Raw genomic sequence first — 16,196 nt, forward strand, 5'->3', positions numbered from 1 at the left:
AGGTCTAGGGTTTCTAAACAAATCTATCTGAAGTTTACAATTGCAACTTCATCAAATGCAAGTATCATTGACAAAACCTACACCATTCCTTTACCAACCAGCATCCAAGCATAGCCATTATTCTAGCCCATTATCTGAGCAAAAACATTCTGGAGTGCTGTCTAAATGCCACAGATGAGTGATGAAATGGTAGGCCTATGTCCTCCTTCCATGAAAATGCTCATTGTCATCACTGAGGATATTGTTAGTATTTTACTGTTTATTTTAGGTCCAGTGTCTCTGTTTTGATTCACAGATGACAGATGCTTGCTGGTACCCCCTGCTGCTACGCTGCTCTAGTTGGCTGACTGGATATGTACAGACTGACACATCTAGCAACACCTCCAGGTGTGCTTATGAGGTTAGTCCGGTAAAAGACCTGTCAATCACTCTGTATATTAATACAGGATTACATTCATTGTCAATCACGAACGAACACATACCTATCTGCCACGGACCTTCGAGGTAGCAAGGTGGTCAGTTAGTGGTGTGTAGGAGTGAAAGTTTTTGACATTTTCTTTTTAGCAGCTGCACAACAAAGACAACAGAAACAACAAAAAAAGTATACTGTGAAATGAAGGCATTGTCTGTATCTTGATAAGAGGATTTCTAACCAACAAGGAGACTATTCAATAATTGACTTTTGTAAAAGGTAAGCTATCAAGCTTTTGTTTGACTACAGGTAAATTAACTTTTACATTGTGTTGTGAAAAAGGAAGGTCACCTAAAGCAGAAAAGAATCAGTGAATCTAATTACCTGTATTTACAGTTCTATCAATCAAGTAACATCCCCAGGCATGTTTGTCTACCTAATGAAGCAATTATTTTATTAAGATTTAAAAACAAAATTAAACAAAAGTTGAACAATTAAGATACATTACAACATTTACTTTAAGTGTGTTTAAATTAATAGCATGAGCTTTCAGCATGAAAACAGTTTCAATAACTTGTATTGGTCCCATCCCCATGGCTGATTCCTCTCTCCTCCTCTCACAATAATTGCCCATCTGGAATAAATCAAGTTGAATTGAATTCTATCCCTCCCTAGATGTTCCCCTGGTCAGCAGTGTTTTCTCTGGAGCCGAAAGTGCCTGGACAGCGTACGGCAGAAGAACTAGTCACCAACACCCTGATGCTGGAGCTGGGTGCCATGGTGAAGCGCACCGAACGTATCCGCCTGGAAAGGGTGACAAAAGAGGGCCGGCGCCGGCGCAGCTCTTCCTCCGCTGACTACAGCTGGCTGGCCACTGCCCCCACCCACCAACCCTACGAGCTGACCCCCCGAGACCTGATAGAACTGCAGGACCTGTGTGCCAGGGTGCCACCGTCTCAGTGTGGCCCTGTCATTGTTAGGTGGGATTTAGTACCTTATCCGTGTCAGAGGTGTATGTACACAACACATATCGTGAATGTCTCAGGTAGATCATGGAAATGGATTCATGATCATTCTCAACAGGTTCTGATGTCTCCAAAGTGAACTTGGTGCCACCTTAACCCTTTGTCAGTATCACGCAAACTCATTTTTGACCTTTGCCCTCTACCCCAGGTTCAGGAATCTGGTGACGGAGATTGAGCCGGAGGTTCACGAGGTGGCTCGTCTGTTCCGCACGGTTCTACGTGACTGTGTGGAGGGAGAAGAGGAGAACGAGGAGATGAGGATGAGGTCAGCCGGCTGGGACAAACAACGCAGCAAGAGCCTCTCCTTTGTATCCTTCCGCTCCAAGTTCCGCCCCGCTCCCTTCAGGGGTGGGGGCCTGGGCGGGTCACGTGGCAACCTGCAGGAGGAGTCGAGCTGGTACGAAGAGGACGAGGTGGAGCAGCAGGAGGGAGCAGCAAACGTGGCGAGAGCGGCCAGGAAGGGGAGGAGCATGAGCATGCCTGATATCACCCCCATCGAACAGAGTGCACTTGGCTGAGGGAGAGAGCGGGAGGGAGGGATGGAGAAAGAGAATAGGAGATGAGAGATTGATAGGGGAGAAGGTCAAGATGAAATGCAACATGAGGACAGCTCACACCTCAGCAGATTTCCACTGACTGTTTAGACATAATGCAGTTACATATACAAGAGTAGAATTGCAAGCTTAGCCAGCAGATATACAACACTATTTCGTTTTTTTATTGTGAATTACATTTTCCGAATGCGTTAACACTTGAAATGCATGTAAAATGAACTAGAAAATACAGGTCTTATTTTCCAACAGATCCTTGATAATAAATTAGTTTGTGTGTGGATTACTGTGGGGCCATTACTACTGCATAGCTTAGTTCCAGTCCTTTGGTTGGCATGGTTACTCTATAACAATTCATTATATCAATATTCTATAATCCTCTTACTCAGTAAAGAATTAGTCCTTTGCACAACTTCCCCATTGTTCTTTTTTAATATGCACTTCTATCCAATACATTAGCAGTATTTTCACTTTACACACTGTAGAAGTCCAGGCATTTAGCAAAAAAAGAGGGAAGAAATGGGAGTGTTTTCTTATTAAAAAAGTTCTGGTTGGTCATTAAATAATAGCATGTACATAAACATCTGTCCTCAGTAAGAATGAGAGAAGATGAATAGGACAGTCCCCAATAAAGCAGTGAGGTCCAAACGCACAAGTTGCAGGGAAGTTTGGTAGAGAGACTTCACTAGTGTACTTTCAGCTCTACATGTTTATAACAGATGTTATAACAACCTGTTAATTAGGGTCCCAAATAGCAACCCATTTCCTATTTAGTGTACTACTTTTGTCCAGGGCCATTTGGCTCTGTTTAAAGTAGTGCACTATATAGGAAATAGAGTGCCATTTGGGATGCAGCCATTGGCAACAGTATTCAGACTTACCCCAGCTGACTTGCTGGCAGGTAAACCAGGCAATCTAAACTGTTAGATCTGCAATAACAGTATTAAGTAACTTGTTACAAACTGTTCAGGTCTGACTCGTCACATTGTGTTTATGATTGGGGCTATGAAGGGAATGTCCTCTTCAGTTTAAACCACCTTTAATCCTGTACGCCATAAAACAGCTTAGACCACAGGTGTCTTGTCACATTTCTTTGAAACTGAAAGTACCCTTTTGGCAAATAAGAAACATTGAAAGAAAAAGAGAAAGTAAACCAACAATAGTTTCCAGTCATGCGTGGCGTGAATGATAGTGAGGGAGAATTGTTCAAGTCTCTCATTAATAAAACTAAAATCGAAAGAAATGATTACAATTCAAGAAAACTCCAGTCTGTTGTGTTGGCCCTCATGTCAGAGAGAAAGTTGATTACACCCTATCTTACAACAACTCAACAATAAGCTACATGAGGGGTAAAAGAAAATCTACCAAGAAACAAAACTAGGTTTGCAGAATCAAACCATTAAATAAGCCATTTTTGATTAAATGTTTAAGATGAATTATTCTCTAAAGTAACAAAGAACAGAATGACAAGTATTCTGTTTATACTATACAAAGCGTGTTCCGATAGCATATCCTTTTCATTAGGGGTATTTCATCAATGTCTGTAGGAACAGAATAGATCTGCTAGGGTCCAGAAACGCTCTCCAGGGCTTTAGGCAGCAGATTACTATCATTTCTTGGGCTGCTGGACCTCAAGTCCCAAACCGTTCAATAACACTCCACCTGTCCCATTGTCCTGTTGCTGTGGCAACCCCTCGTCTCAGCCCAACCTTTCCCATTGTCTTATGTCAGATAGCATGACTCCGTCTGAACTATTGGTCAAGGGACTACCGTTTCATAGGAGTGACGCAACCTGTCAAAAGACAATGAACTTTTCAACCTCCACTTCTTTATCTATCATTTCTCCATGCTCAGGCGAGGAAGACCACAAAGACGATGAAGAACACGATGAGGACGAGGAAGATCTTGACCATGAGCCAGCGGTTGGAGGACACAGACTGGAAGTACTTGAGGATCTCCGTGTGAGCCATGTCCACGTTGAGCTGAGTGTCCTCCACGTTAGCATCAATCCTACATGGGAGAGGAAGACACACAGGGCTTGAGAGACACTCCGGGTTGTGCTCGAGCATCTCAAAGTTTCTCCCCTCCTCCTCCCCTCTACACCACATCTCTTTCTCCCCTCCTCCTCCCCTCCACATCTCTTTCTCCCTCAACTCCTCTTTCCCTCATCAACCTTGTTCCCCATCATACTGCTCTCCTCCCCCTCCCTCACCTCTGTACCGTCTCCTCCTGCTCCTTCACCATGTGAGCCAGCTGCTGGAAGATAGAGCCCAGCTCTACGATGGTGCTCTCAATGTTCTGCATGGTGTCTGCACGGCTCTGGATGTACGAGTCCTGCACCACAGAGACACAACATTATACTAACACAACGACGCACACACACAATACAGGTGATAATAAAGTGTTTGTACCTGATCATCAATGAGCTGGAGCTGTAGAGGGTTAGACTGGTTGTCCATGTTGATGGCGACCTCAGCCCCCATACTCCTTGACTCATCCTGCATCAACACTGAACTCTCTGGCAGAGGAGAGAGAAACGATAGTCAGTTAGAAGGAAGAGAAAAGAAACTTCTGTGATTGGAATTCACAGAGACATTTGATCTGGTATAGGAATTAGAGGCTGAAGGTGAGGTAAACGTGGTGTGTTTTCTTACTGAAGTTGTTGGCGTGGAGAGGAGAAGAGACAGGACGCTGAGAGAACTGTTCTCTCCTGTTCTTCTGCTGCTTCAGGTTCTAGAAAAAGAGAAAATGAGAACGTTATAGGCAACCTACAATTATGAGGATTCTTGAGGTTTAATGACAGAAAGTTCCAGAGTGACAGAAAGTTCCAGTGAATCTTACCTCTGTTCTTACTTCTAGAACCGACTTGAAGTCATTGGACATAGACGCCAGTTTGGACTGCAACAAAACAAAAACAAGGAGTTGTTGATTTTATAAAGCCTCAGGTTTCATATGGCTACATCATTTTACTCATCCACATCAGTTACATAATGCAGTAGAGAGGCACTGGCAGTCAGACCTGCAGGGAGACGACGATGGTGTTGGAATGGGTCTGGATGTGTCTGCCACTGGGCGCTCCACGTGAACGGATCAGATCCTGCAGCTGGGCTATCTGCTTGTTCAGGCTGTTAATGTCCTGCGAGGGGAATAGTGGGAGACAGGCGGAGGGAGTCAAACAGGGCACAGCAGTGTAACACAGACTGCGCCCACTAAAACAGCTAGGTCTGTCACTTGCATAGAGATTCCACCTGACTGACTGGTCATCGTGTTTGCGATTTATAGTTCATAACGAGAAACAGCCGACAGCTTTTCCTGTATTGGTGTCAATTCAAACAAAAACAAATCTCACCTGCTTGATGATGTAGGTTAACTCTTCAATCTCCACTGCCTTGTCATCAAATAGAGATCTTCTTTTAGCCACTGAAAAGGTCAAAACAGACATATCCAGAACTATAGAAAAACGCAGAGTTTTTCCAAATAGCTATTTGTCACATAAATATTGAAACAGAAATATTGACATATACTTACATATGGTGAGTTTCTCTAGTTTAGCAAATGTATTACTCAAGTCCTTCCCTATTCTCCTGGAGGGGTTCAAAACAACACAAGATTGGTATCACAGTGATAGGCCTAAACATGAATACAGTGAAAAGAAACTGCTAGCGCATGTACATACGCAGAATGTAAAGTATGTCCTTCGGTAAAATGATAAGACAACAGAAAAGAACAGCCTGCATTCCAAAGAGATCATGCAGATCTACAATATGATCAAAACGCCATGGAGAAACTAACAGCAACAAGTGGCTATTTACCAAACTTCAAATCAGACACAGGTGCCAACTACACCCCTGAGTGGATTAACTGTGTAACGTGAGCAAGTTGGCTGGCAGTGGGACTCACTTGGCCATGAGGGTGAAGTCACTGCGTTGCTTGAGAGCACTGAGGGCTGGCTTGGTGTGCTGAACACCATTCTGCAGAGAGAAAGAATGACAAAGAGGGATTAAAAGAGACACATCATCTGTGACAGATTACAAGAGGGGGAATGAATAGGTTCCTCTATCTCCCATAGGTTGTTTAGTATCCCCCGGCCTTTATCAGATGGCTATTTCAACATCACTGCCCTTGCCTCTCCCCAGTGGCGACCCGTCATTTAGTGCAGAGCCCCAACTGTTTTCAGCCCTGCATTTTTAGGTAAAAAAAAAGTGTCACTCATGGAACAGTACGTCATCGCCAATTCTAAGATTAGAGTTATATTAGAAGTGCCCATCCGGCCTCCCGAGTGGCGCAGTGGTCTAAGGCACTGCATCGCAGTGCTAGCTGTGCCACTAGAAATCCTGGTTCGAGTCCAGTCTCTGTCTCACCCAGCCACGACCGGTAGACCCTTGGGGCGGCGCACAATTGTCCCAGCATCGTCCAGGTTAGGGGAGTGTTTGGCCGGCAGGGATGTTCTTGTCCCATCGTGCTCTAGCAACTCGTGGCGGGCCGGGCGCAATGCACGCTGACACGGTCGCCAGGAGTACTGCGTTTCCTCCGACACGTTGGTGTGGCTGGCTTCCGGGCTAAGCAGGCATTGTGTCAAGAAGCAGTGCGGCTTGACTGGGTTTCGGAGGATGTATGGCTCTCGATCTCCGCCTGTCTCTCAAGTCCGTACGGGAGTTGCAGCGATGAGACAAGACTAACTACCAATTAGATACCACAAAATTGGTGAGAAAAAGGGGTAAAAGTAACAAATAGAAAAAAGAAGTGCCCATCCAAGAAGGCTCAAGGTCATTTGCCACAGATAGAATGACATCTTTAAATCTACAGTAGCTTTGATTGGACTGTCAACATCATACTTTCAAAATCTTAGCTAGCAGTCGTCACCATGAATCAAGTCAACAATCAAATCCTTTTCCATCCTTGTCATATGAAGAGAAATTAGAGATATAACGTCTCGGTGCTCATCGGCCATTGGACATAAACATTACACAAACATTAGACAAGTTGGAAGTCGCAAATTCAACAATGAGTGGTTTGGGAAGGAATCAGTGGCTAACTGAGTTCAAGACAACTGGGAACTCAGGGAAAAACACGTTTTGAACGGTCATTCAACTCGGAATTGCAAATCCGGCATCTTTCTCTTTGATGACAAAATTTGCCCACGAAGGACCGCCGCGCCACTTTTCTGTTCAAGCACATCAGAACAACGTGAGTCCAAAAATGACTTACGCTGCTTCATAAATGATGTAGGATGCCAGAGAGATATGTATTCTGTAGCTAATAAAGTAATACTAAGTGAATATTGTGTAGTAAGCTGTTAGTAGCACATGTGCCTCACCCTAACAATTTGGTCTATTTTCACCAACGCGGTATTGTAAACACATCGTTCGCAGCCGGTGTGTGCCTGTTTGCCAAAAAACAATTTAAGAGAAATGTAATCATCGAATATTGTAAGAGCTTTCATTGTCTGTTTATATGTAAGAGCGGTCCATGTTCTGAATTCTGTCGCTGTACATTTCAAAAGTGCTGAACAAAGAGTTATATTGACTACATCCGTCGTCTCTCGCTCATTAATGTCTTCATCGAAATTATAGCTTGCCTCATATCCACTTGTCGTCCCCTATTGCCATAGTTTGCACATCTCAATTGCCAGTAGAAACCACATTTGTTTAAGCAAGTCAGCATTATCAGCTATGTTTTTTTTAAAGGCAGTAAATGAGGCTGAATGAACTGTAGCAGTGGTAAGGTGTTGTGACAGCTTTATGTCCCAATATTAGAACAAGGAACAGATATAGCCCTTGGTTATCTCCAGACCTGACTGCCCTTGACCAGCACAAAAACATCTTGTGGCGTTCTGCATTTGCATCGAATAGCCCCCACGATATGCAACTTTTCAGCAAAGTTAGGAACCAAAATACACAGGCAGTTAGGAAAGCAAAGGCTAGTTTTTTCAAACAGAAATTTGCATCCTGTAGCACAAATTCCAAAAAAGTTCTGGAACACTAAAGTCCATGGAGAATAAGAGCACCTCCTCCCAGCTGCCCACTGCACTGAGGCTAGGAAACACTGTCACCACTGATAAATCCACAATAATTGAGAATTTCAATAAGCATTTTTCTACAGCTGGCCATGCTTTCCACCTGGCTACCCCTACCCAGGTCAAAAGCCCTGCACCCTCCACAGCAACTTGCCCAAGCCTCCCCCATTTCTCCTTCACCCAAATCCAGATAGCTGATGTTCTGAAAGAGCGGCAAAATCTGGACGCGTACAAATCAGCTGGGCTAGACAATCTGGACCCCTCGTTCTAAAATTATGCGCCGCAATTGTTGCAACCCCTATTACTAGTCTGTTCAACCTCTCTTTCGTATCATCTGCGATCCCCAAATATTGGAAAGCTGCCGCGGTCATCCCCCACTTCAAACGGGGAGACACTCTAGACCCAAACTGTTACAGACCTATATCTATCCTACCCTGCCTTTCTAAGGTCTTCGAAAGCAATGTTAACAAACAGATCACCGACCATTTCGAATCCCACCGTACCTTCTTCGCTATGCAATCTGGTTTCCGAGCTGGTCATGGGTGCACCTCAGCCACGCTCAAGGTCCTAAATGATATCATAACCGCCATCGATAAAAGACAGTACTGTGCAGCCATCTTCATCGACCTGGCCAAGGCTTTCGACTGTCAATGACCACATTCTTATCGGCAGACTCAACAGCCTTGGTTTCTCAAATGACTGCCTCACCTGGTTCACCAACTACTTCTCAGACAGAGTTCAGTGTGTCAAATCGGAGGGCCTGTTGTCCGGACCTCTGGCAGTCTATGGGGGTGCCACAGGGTGCAATTCTCGGGCCAACTCTTTTCTCTGAATACATCAAAGATGTTGCTCTTGCTGCTGGTGATTCTCTGATCCACTTCTACGCAGACGACACCATTCTGTATACTTCTGGCCCTTCTCTGGACACCGTGTTAACTAACCTCCAGACGAGCTTCAATGCCATACAACACTCCTTCCGTGGCCTCCAACTGCTCTTAAATGCAAGTAAAACTAAATGCATGCTCTTCAAACGATCGCTGCCCGCACCCGCACGCCCGTCCAGCATCACTACTTTGGACGGTTCTGACTTAGAATATGTAAACAACTACAAATACCTAGGTGTCTGGTTAGAATGTAAACTCTCCTTCCAGACTCACTTTAAGCATCTCCAATCCAAAATTAAATCTAGAATCGGCTTCCTATTTCGCAATAAAGCCTCCTTCACTCATGCTGCCAAACACACCCTTGTAAAACTGACTATTCTATTGATCCTTGACTTCGGCGATGTCATTTACAAAATAGCCTCCAACACTACTCAGCAAATTGGATGCAGTCTATCACAGTGCCATCCGTTTTGTCACCAAAGCCCCATATACTACCCACCACTGTGACCTGTATGCTCTTGTTGGCTGGCCTTCGCTTCATATTCGTCGCCAAACCCACTGGCTCAAGGTCAACTATAAATCTTTGCTAGGTAAAGCCCCGCCTTAGCTCACTGGTCACCATAGCAGCACCCACCCGGAGCAAGTGCTCCAGCAGGTATATTTCACTGGTCACCCCCAAAGCAAATTCCTCCTTTGGCCACCTTTCCTTCCAGTTCTCTGCTGCCAATGACTGGAACGAATTGCAAAAAAAATAATCACTTAAGCTGGAGACTCATATCTCCCTCACTAACTTTAAGAATCAGCTGTTAGAGCAGCTTACAGAGCATTGCACCTGTACATAGCCCATCCAACTACCTCATATTGTTATTTTTTCTTCTCCTTTGCACCCCACCATCTCTACTTGCACATTCATCTTCTGCACATCTATCACTCCAGTGTTGAATTGCTATACTGTAATTACTTCCCCACCATGGCCTATTTATTGCCTTACCTCCCTAATCTTACCTCATTTGCACAGACTGTATATAGACTTTTCTATTGTGTTATTGACTGTACATTTGTTTATTCCATGTGTAACTGTTGTTTGTGTCGCACTGCTTTGCTTTATCTTGGCAGGTCGCAGTTGTAAATGAGAACTTGTTCTCAACTGGTCTACCTGGTTAAATAAAGGTGAAGAATGTTTTATTTTTAATTATGTAGGCCCGAACAGTTTGTGGGCACCGTTTGTCACCGTTAGAGTGCAATAAATGTATTGTTTAGTGTTGTGGCTTTGCTGGCCTGCATCCCCCCCAAAATGTTTGCCCCACCAAGATTTACATGCTAAAATCGCCACTGCCTCTCCCATACCTACATACCTGTCTGCTCTGTAGGGATTTGCAGGCGGACTGGAACTCGTTGGTTCGATCCCTGCACGTCATCCTGCCGAATGTATATCACCAGCCTGCACTGGGCACGCCAAGGAGAAAGGGTCTGACGTTTGAAAGATCTCGGTAGTGTACTATAGACCGGTCCGTGCTCCGTGGAAACAGTCACTACACCTCCTGATGTCAACTCCTAACTGCAAGGCGTCAATCCGTGTCCAATGATGCACACAGGCATTCTCAATGTATCTGTAATATGATAGGAGTAACATAACCAAATTAATTAAAATTACAGTTTGCTAAGTTGTCGTGCCCCGGGCTACCTAACTAGCTACCAATACGTTGTCTCAGTTCCCCCAACAAATCGGAGCTTGGCCATTTTTTTTGCAATCAAGCCCCCACCCCCATTTATGTGTCTAGTTAGTAACAAGTAAGCTAATGTTAGCAAAGCCATCATTACCACGGCAACACAAACTGAAACGAAATGCTACCAGACAGCTTATCTGACAGTGATGAAATATAAAATTCTAACTAGCTAGATATCTGTTGTCATTTAAATGTTCTTAGATACTGAGCTATTTAGTTATGCCAAGCTACCGTTGACTAACTAACGTTAGCTAGTTTTAAAGAGCCGACTCCATCACAGCTGATTTTTAGCTAACCCTAAAGACGTGGCTTGAATGTTTTGTTTGAATAAAGAAAACTCTCTCATCACCACGTCAATCAGATGTGTATATATATCTAGGTTCCCTCGATAAACGTGATCAGTTTCAACTTACTATTAGCAAAATTCCACAAGAATTCACAGATCGTTCGATGTTTTTACAAAGCCGGGACTGAAAGTTTGAATCCGGGTCATTTCCGGATCCTGACGTCATTGCCACGTCCACCACTGTTTAAATTAGATATATTAGAGAAAGGAGTCACCACATACCACCAGATGTCGCCATATCTTATGTTTTCTAACATATATGTCAACTTGTGCAGCATTAAAATCAACTGGACTGTATTCAATTATGCGTGGATAGTGAAGCGCATACAGAGTAGAAGGTTGATGTTTATTGTCACGAGTATTGTCCTGGAGGCAGAAATAAGCGATTTCCCATTACATAGGTCAGCTGCAAAGTCAAAATTGGTTATATTGTAAACATTCACGAAAAAAAATTTTTTAGGCATTTGGGTTAGCAGTGTGGTTATACTTTGTGACTGTGCCAGCTACTGACAACTCTGCAGAGCTGCCTCCAGAACAAGATTCATAACCAAAAACGCTAACCTGCTTTAGAGTATAGTGGAGATAACCGTGATTACCAAACTCCAGAATGTGAGAGGGAAAGGGAGGTAGAGAGACAGAGCGAAGTTAAGCTACACACACGAATACAGGTAGAGAGATAACATCCAGGACTTGCTCAGATCTCATTCTATACCTACTGGCTCCCACATCCTTACCTCAACAAGAGCTGGCATGTTCAGACCACAACTATGCCCTCACCTATCTTCTCCCGATCTTCAATTCTCACCTTTCTATTCCCACTCAATCGGTCCTCCTATAGACTGTTCTCTTTCCACCTGAACACCACGTCTGTGAAAAAACAACATATGTTCTCTGATAATGCATAAATTAACAATATCTGTGCATTTGAGGGCATTCACATTTTACAATGTCTCAAATTGATGCCATTGCCATAAATCTTTCAATGGCTTCTATGTTGTCTGAAATGATAAAGAATTATCAAAGCACCACAGAGATGCATGTTTCCGTAACAGATAACAGCTTGTTTTTTCATGCGTCACAGGGGACTTTAAACAACATTAATTTTCCTGTCAGAGAGAGACATGGCTGGCCATAGTCAACACACGCACATTGCTCTCTCTCTCTCTCTCTCTCTCTCTCTCTCTCTCTCTCTCTCTCTCTCTCTCTCTCTCTCTCTCTCTCCTCTCTCTCTCTCTCTCTCTCTCTCTCTCTCTCTCTCTCTCTCTCTCTCTCTCTCTCTCTCTCTCTCTCTCTCTCTCTCTCTCTCTCTCTCTCTCTCTCTCTCTCTCTCTCTCTCTCTCTCTCTCTCTCTCTCTCTCTCTCTCTCTCTCTCTCTCTCTCTCTCTCTCTCTCTCTCTCTCTCTCTCTCTCTCTCTCAATTCAATTCAATTGTTCAATTCAAGGGCTTTATTGGCATGGGAAACATATGTTAACATTGCCAAAGCAAGTGAAGTAGGTAATAAACAAAAGTGAAGAACACATTTTTTTAGCAGTAAACATTACTCTCACAGAAGTTCCAAAAGAATAAAGACATTTCAAATGTCATATTATGTATATATACAGTGCAAATAGTTAAAGTACGAAAGGGAAAATAAATAAAGATAAATATGGGTTGTATTTATAATGGTATTTGTTCTTCACTGTTTGACCTTTTCTTGTGGCAACAGGTCACACATCTTGCTGCTGTGATGGCACACTGTGGTATTTCACCCAGTAGATATGGGAGTTCATCAAAAAGTGATTTTTTTAAACGATTTTTTTGTGGATCTGTGTAATCTGAGGGAAATGTGTGTCTCTAATATGGTCATAAATTTGGCAGGAGGTTTGGAAGTAAAGGGCAATGGGTTATTTAACTGATTCAAGTATTTTTGGCCAGATCCTAGTTGGTATGTCGAATTTTATGTTCCTTTTGATGGCATAGAAGGACCTTCTTGCCTTGTCTCTCAGCTTGTTCACAGCTTTGTTGAAGTTACCTGTGGCGCTGATGTTTAGGCTGAAGTATGTAGAGTTTTTTGTGTGCTCTAGGGCAACGGTTTCTAGATGGAATTTGTATTTGTGGTCCTGGTGACTGGACCTTTTTTGGAACACCATTATTTTTGTCTAACTGAGATTTACTGTCAGGGCAAGTCTGGCTGAATATGGGCAGAATATCTAGATGCTGCTGTAGGCCCTCCTTGGTTGGTGACAGAAGCACCAGATCATCAGCAAACAGTAGACATTTGACTTCAGATTCTAGATGGGTGAGGCCGGGTGCTGCGGATAGTTCTAGTGCCCTCGCCAATTCGTTTATATATATATATGTTGAAGAGGTTGGGGCTTAAGCTGCATCCCTGTCTCACCCCACAGCCCTGTGGAAAGAAATGTGTGTTTTTGGCAATTTTAACCGCACACTTGTTTTTGTACATGGATTTTATAATGTTGTATGTTTTTCCCCCAACCTCACTTTCCATCAATTTGTATAGCAGACCCTCATGCCAAATTGAGTCAAAGGCTTTTTTTAAATCAACAAAGCATGAGAAGACTTTGCCTTTGTTTTGGTTTATTTGTTTGTCAATTAGGGTGTGCAGGGTGAATACGTGGTCTGTGGTACGGTAATTTGGTAAAAAGCCAATTTTACATTTGCTCAGTATATTGTTTTCACTGAGAAAATGTACGAGTCTGCATTTTTTTTTTCTCTCTCTCTCTCTCTCTCTCTCTGTCTCTGCCTCTCACACACAGCTGCTGCTACAAAAGCAGAGGAAAACACGTCTCTAGGGTTATAGTACGAATACATACAGAGAACGATGGAAAAATACAGGAAACCACTTCCACAGATAGAAGAGAGAGAGGGAGATAGGGAGTGAAGGATAAAGAGAGCGGGTGAGAGATGAGGAGTTTCAGGGACACACAACGAGTCACTGGTTCTCAGGGGCACCACCATCGAATCAGAGACAGTTAGACAGTTCCAATATTATTCTGCACTAACATGACAAGGTTCTGGGACTTTTTCAGAGAGTAGAAAACCTTTTTACAAAAAGGGGAATAGGATTAAAGGTTGAAAATACATCCATGTCTTCTGATGGATGAGTCACTGTCTCTCCCTCCCTCCCTTTCTCTGTCTCCCTAATCTTGTGCAGGCTTCTATATTTAGTCACTGGCAGGATGCCCTCCATGACAGGTAGGCCAGGCAGCATCAGCCTTGAGCTCAATCTCACTGGAGCTGACTGGCTCTCTCTCAGGGTGGGGAGGAAGACAAACTGCATCACTGAAAGAGACAGACAGACAGACAGACAGACAGACAGACAGACAGACAGACAGACAGACAGAGAAACAGACAGAGAAACAGACAGACAGACATGGCTATCTCAGGGTGGAGAGGAAGACAAACTGCACCACTGAAAGAGACAGACAGACAGACAGACAGACAGACAGAGAAACAGACAGAGAAACAGACAGAGAAACAGACAGAGAAACAGACAGACAGACATGGCTATCTCAGGGTGGAGAGGAAGACAAACTGCACCACTGAAAGAGACAGACAGACAGACAGACAGACAGACAGACAGACAGACAGAGAAACAGACAGAGAAACAGACAGAGAAACAGACAGAGAAACAGACAGACAGACATGGCTATCTCAGGGTGGAGAGGAAGACAAACTGCACCACTGAAAGAGACAGACAGACAGACAGACAGACAGACAGACAGAGAAACAGACAGAGAAACAGACAGACAGACATGGCTATCTCAGGGTGGAGAGGAAGACAAACTGCACCACTGAAAGAGACAGACAGACAGACAGACAGACAGACAGACAGACAGACAGACAGACAGAGAAACAGACAGAGAAACAGACAGACAGACATGGAAATCTCAGGGTGGAGAGGAAGACAAACTGCACCACTGAAAGAGACAGACAGACAGACAGACAGACAGACAGACAGACAGACAGACAGAGAAACAGACAGAGAAACAGACAGAGAAACAGACAGAGAAACAGACAGACAGACATGGCTATCTCAGGGTGGAGAGGAAAACAAACTGCACCACTGAAAGAGACAGACAGACAGGCAGACAGCCAGACAGACAGACAGACAGACACACAGACAGACAGACAGACAGACAGAGAAACAGACAGACAGACATGGCTATCTCAGGGTGGAGAGGAAGACAAACTGCACCACTGAAAGAGACAGACAGACAGACAGACAGACAGACAGACAGACAGACAGAGAAACAGACAGAGAAACAGACAGACAGACATGGCAATCTCAGGGTGGAGAGGAAGACAAACTGCACCACTGAAAGAGACAGACAGACAGACAGACAGACAGACAGACAGAGAAACAGACAGAGAAACAGACAGAGAAACAGACAGAGAAACAGACAGAGAAACAGACAGACAGACATGGCTATCTCAGGGTGGAGAGGAAGACAAACTGCACCACTGAAAGAGACAGACAGACAGACAGACAGACAGACAGACAGACAGAGAAACAGACAGAGAAACAGACAGAGAAACAGACAGAGAAACAGACCGACAGACATGGCTCTCAGGGTGGAGAGGAAGACAAACTGCATCACTGAAAGAGACAGACAGACAGACATGGCTCTCTCAGGGTGGAGAGGAAGACAAACTGCATCACTGAAAGAGACAGACAGACAGACATACATGGCTATCTCAGGGTGGAGAGGAAGACAAACTGCATCACTGAAAGAGACAGACAGACAGACAGACAGACAGACATGGCTCTCTCAGGGTGGAGAGGAAGACAAACTGCATCACTGAAAGAGACAGACAGACATACATGGCTATCTCAGGGTGGAGAGGAAGACAAACTGCATCACTGAAAGAGACAGACAGGCAGAGAAACAGACAGACAGAGAAACAGACAGGCATGGCTGTCTCAGGGTGGGGAGGGCCCCAAAAAATGAACTGCATCACTGAGAGATATAGAGACTGGATGAGAAATAATTACTCCTCTCAGAAGCCAGTTTCAAGATATAATCCGCTATCGGATATTGCACTGTCACTGCCTCTCACAGCCTCTGACATGAAAAGTCAATATGAGGACAATGGAGTATATTCCCATAAAATCATACTATCATCACTTGTTTGAAGATGTAAATAATTGGCACTCAGCAACACACACACACACACACACACACACACACACACACACACACACACACACACACACACACACACACACACAC

The 16,196-nt window shown here is 44.0% G+C and overlaps 2 protein-coding genes across 2 annotated transcripts; one reads left to right on the forward strand and one right to left on the reverse strand.

Moving 5' to 3' along the window:
- The first annotated feature begins 288 nt into the window (after window positions 1–288).
- LOC129858350 (protein RD3-like) lies at window positions 289–2,031 on the forward strand. The gene is made up of 3 exons (XM_055927517.1): window positions 289–400; window positions 1,088–1,392; window positions 1,586–2,031. Exons 1-3 carry the CDS (start codon window positions 296–298, stop codon window positions 1,953–1,955), a joined length of 780 nt encoding a protein of 259 aa, XP_055783492.1. The 5' UTR covers window positions 289–295; the 3' UTR covers window positions 1,956–2,031.
- Window positions 2,032–2,132: 101 nt separating this feature from the next.
- Window positions 2,133–11,137, reverse strand: LOC129858349 (syntaxin-5-like). The gene is made up of 11 exons (XM_055927516.1): window positions 11,029–11,137; window positions 10,244–10,498; window positions 5,889–5,959; window positions 5,517–5,572; window positions 5,338–5,408; window positions 5,008–5,124; window positions 4,830–4,886; window positions 4,643–4,721; window positions 4,400–4,506; window positions 4,201–4,322; window positions 2,133–3,998 (listed from the first exon to the last, which is right to left on the reverse strand). The coding sequence occupies exons 2-11, from the start codon at window positions 10,304–10,306 to the stop codon at window positions 3,839–3,841; spliced, it is 903 nt and encodes a 300-aa protein (XP_055783491.1). The 5' UTR covers window positions 10,307–10,498; window positions 11,029–11,137; the 3' UTR covers window positions 2,133–3,838.
- Window positions 11,138–16,196: the final 5,059 nt, after the last annotated feature.

Source organism: Salvelinus fontinalis, chromosome 6 (genome assembly GCF_029448725.1).
Source record: "Salvelinus fontinalis isolate EN_2023a chromosome 6, ASM2944872v1, whole genome shotgun sequence".
In the NCBI taxonomy this organism is placed as follows: domain Eukaryota; kingdom Metazoa; phylum Chordata; class Actinopteri; order Salmoniformes; family Salmonidae; genus Salvelinus; species Salvelinus fontinalis.

What these genes read in the sequence shown, in the direction of transcription:
- LOC129858350 (XM_055927517.1), top strand. Translation starts at nt 296, where the DNA reads ATGACAGATGCTTGCTGGTACCCCCTGCTGCTACGCTGCTCTAGTTGG. An exon ending in CCTCCAGGTGTGCTTATGAG is followed by an intron (nt 401 to 1,087) that starts GTTAGTCCGGTA and finishes ATCCCTCCCTAG; the next exon opens with ATGTTCCCCTGGTCAGCAGT. An exon ending in TGTGGCCCTGTCATTGTTAG is followed by an intron (nt 1,393 to 1,585) that starts GTGGGATTTAGT and finishes CCTCTACCCCAG; the next exon opens with GTTCAGGAATCTGGTGACGG.
- LOC129858349 (XM_055927516.1), bottom strand. Translation starts at nt 10,306, where the DNA reads ATGACGTGCAGGGATCGAACCAACGAGTTCCAGTCCGCCTGCAAATCC. An exon ending in ACTAGAGAAACTCACCATAT is followed by an intron (nt 5,409 to 5,516) that starts GTAAGTATATGT and finishes TGACCTTTTCAG; the next exon opens with TGGCTAAAAGAAGATCTCTA. An exon ending in TCTCCACGCCAACAACTTCA is followed by an intron (nt 4,507 to 4,642) that starts GTAAGAAAACAC and finishes CTCCTCTGCCAG; the next exon opens with AGAGTTCAGTGTTGATGCAG.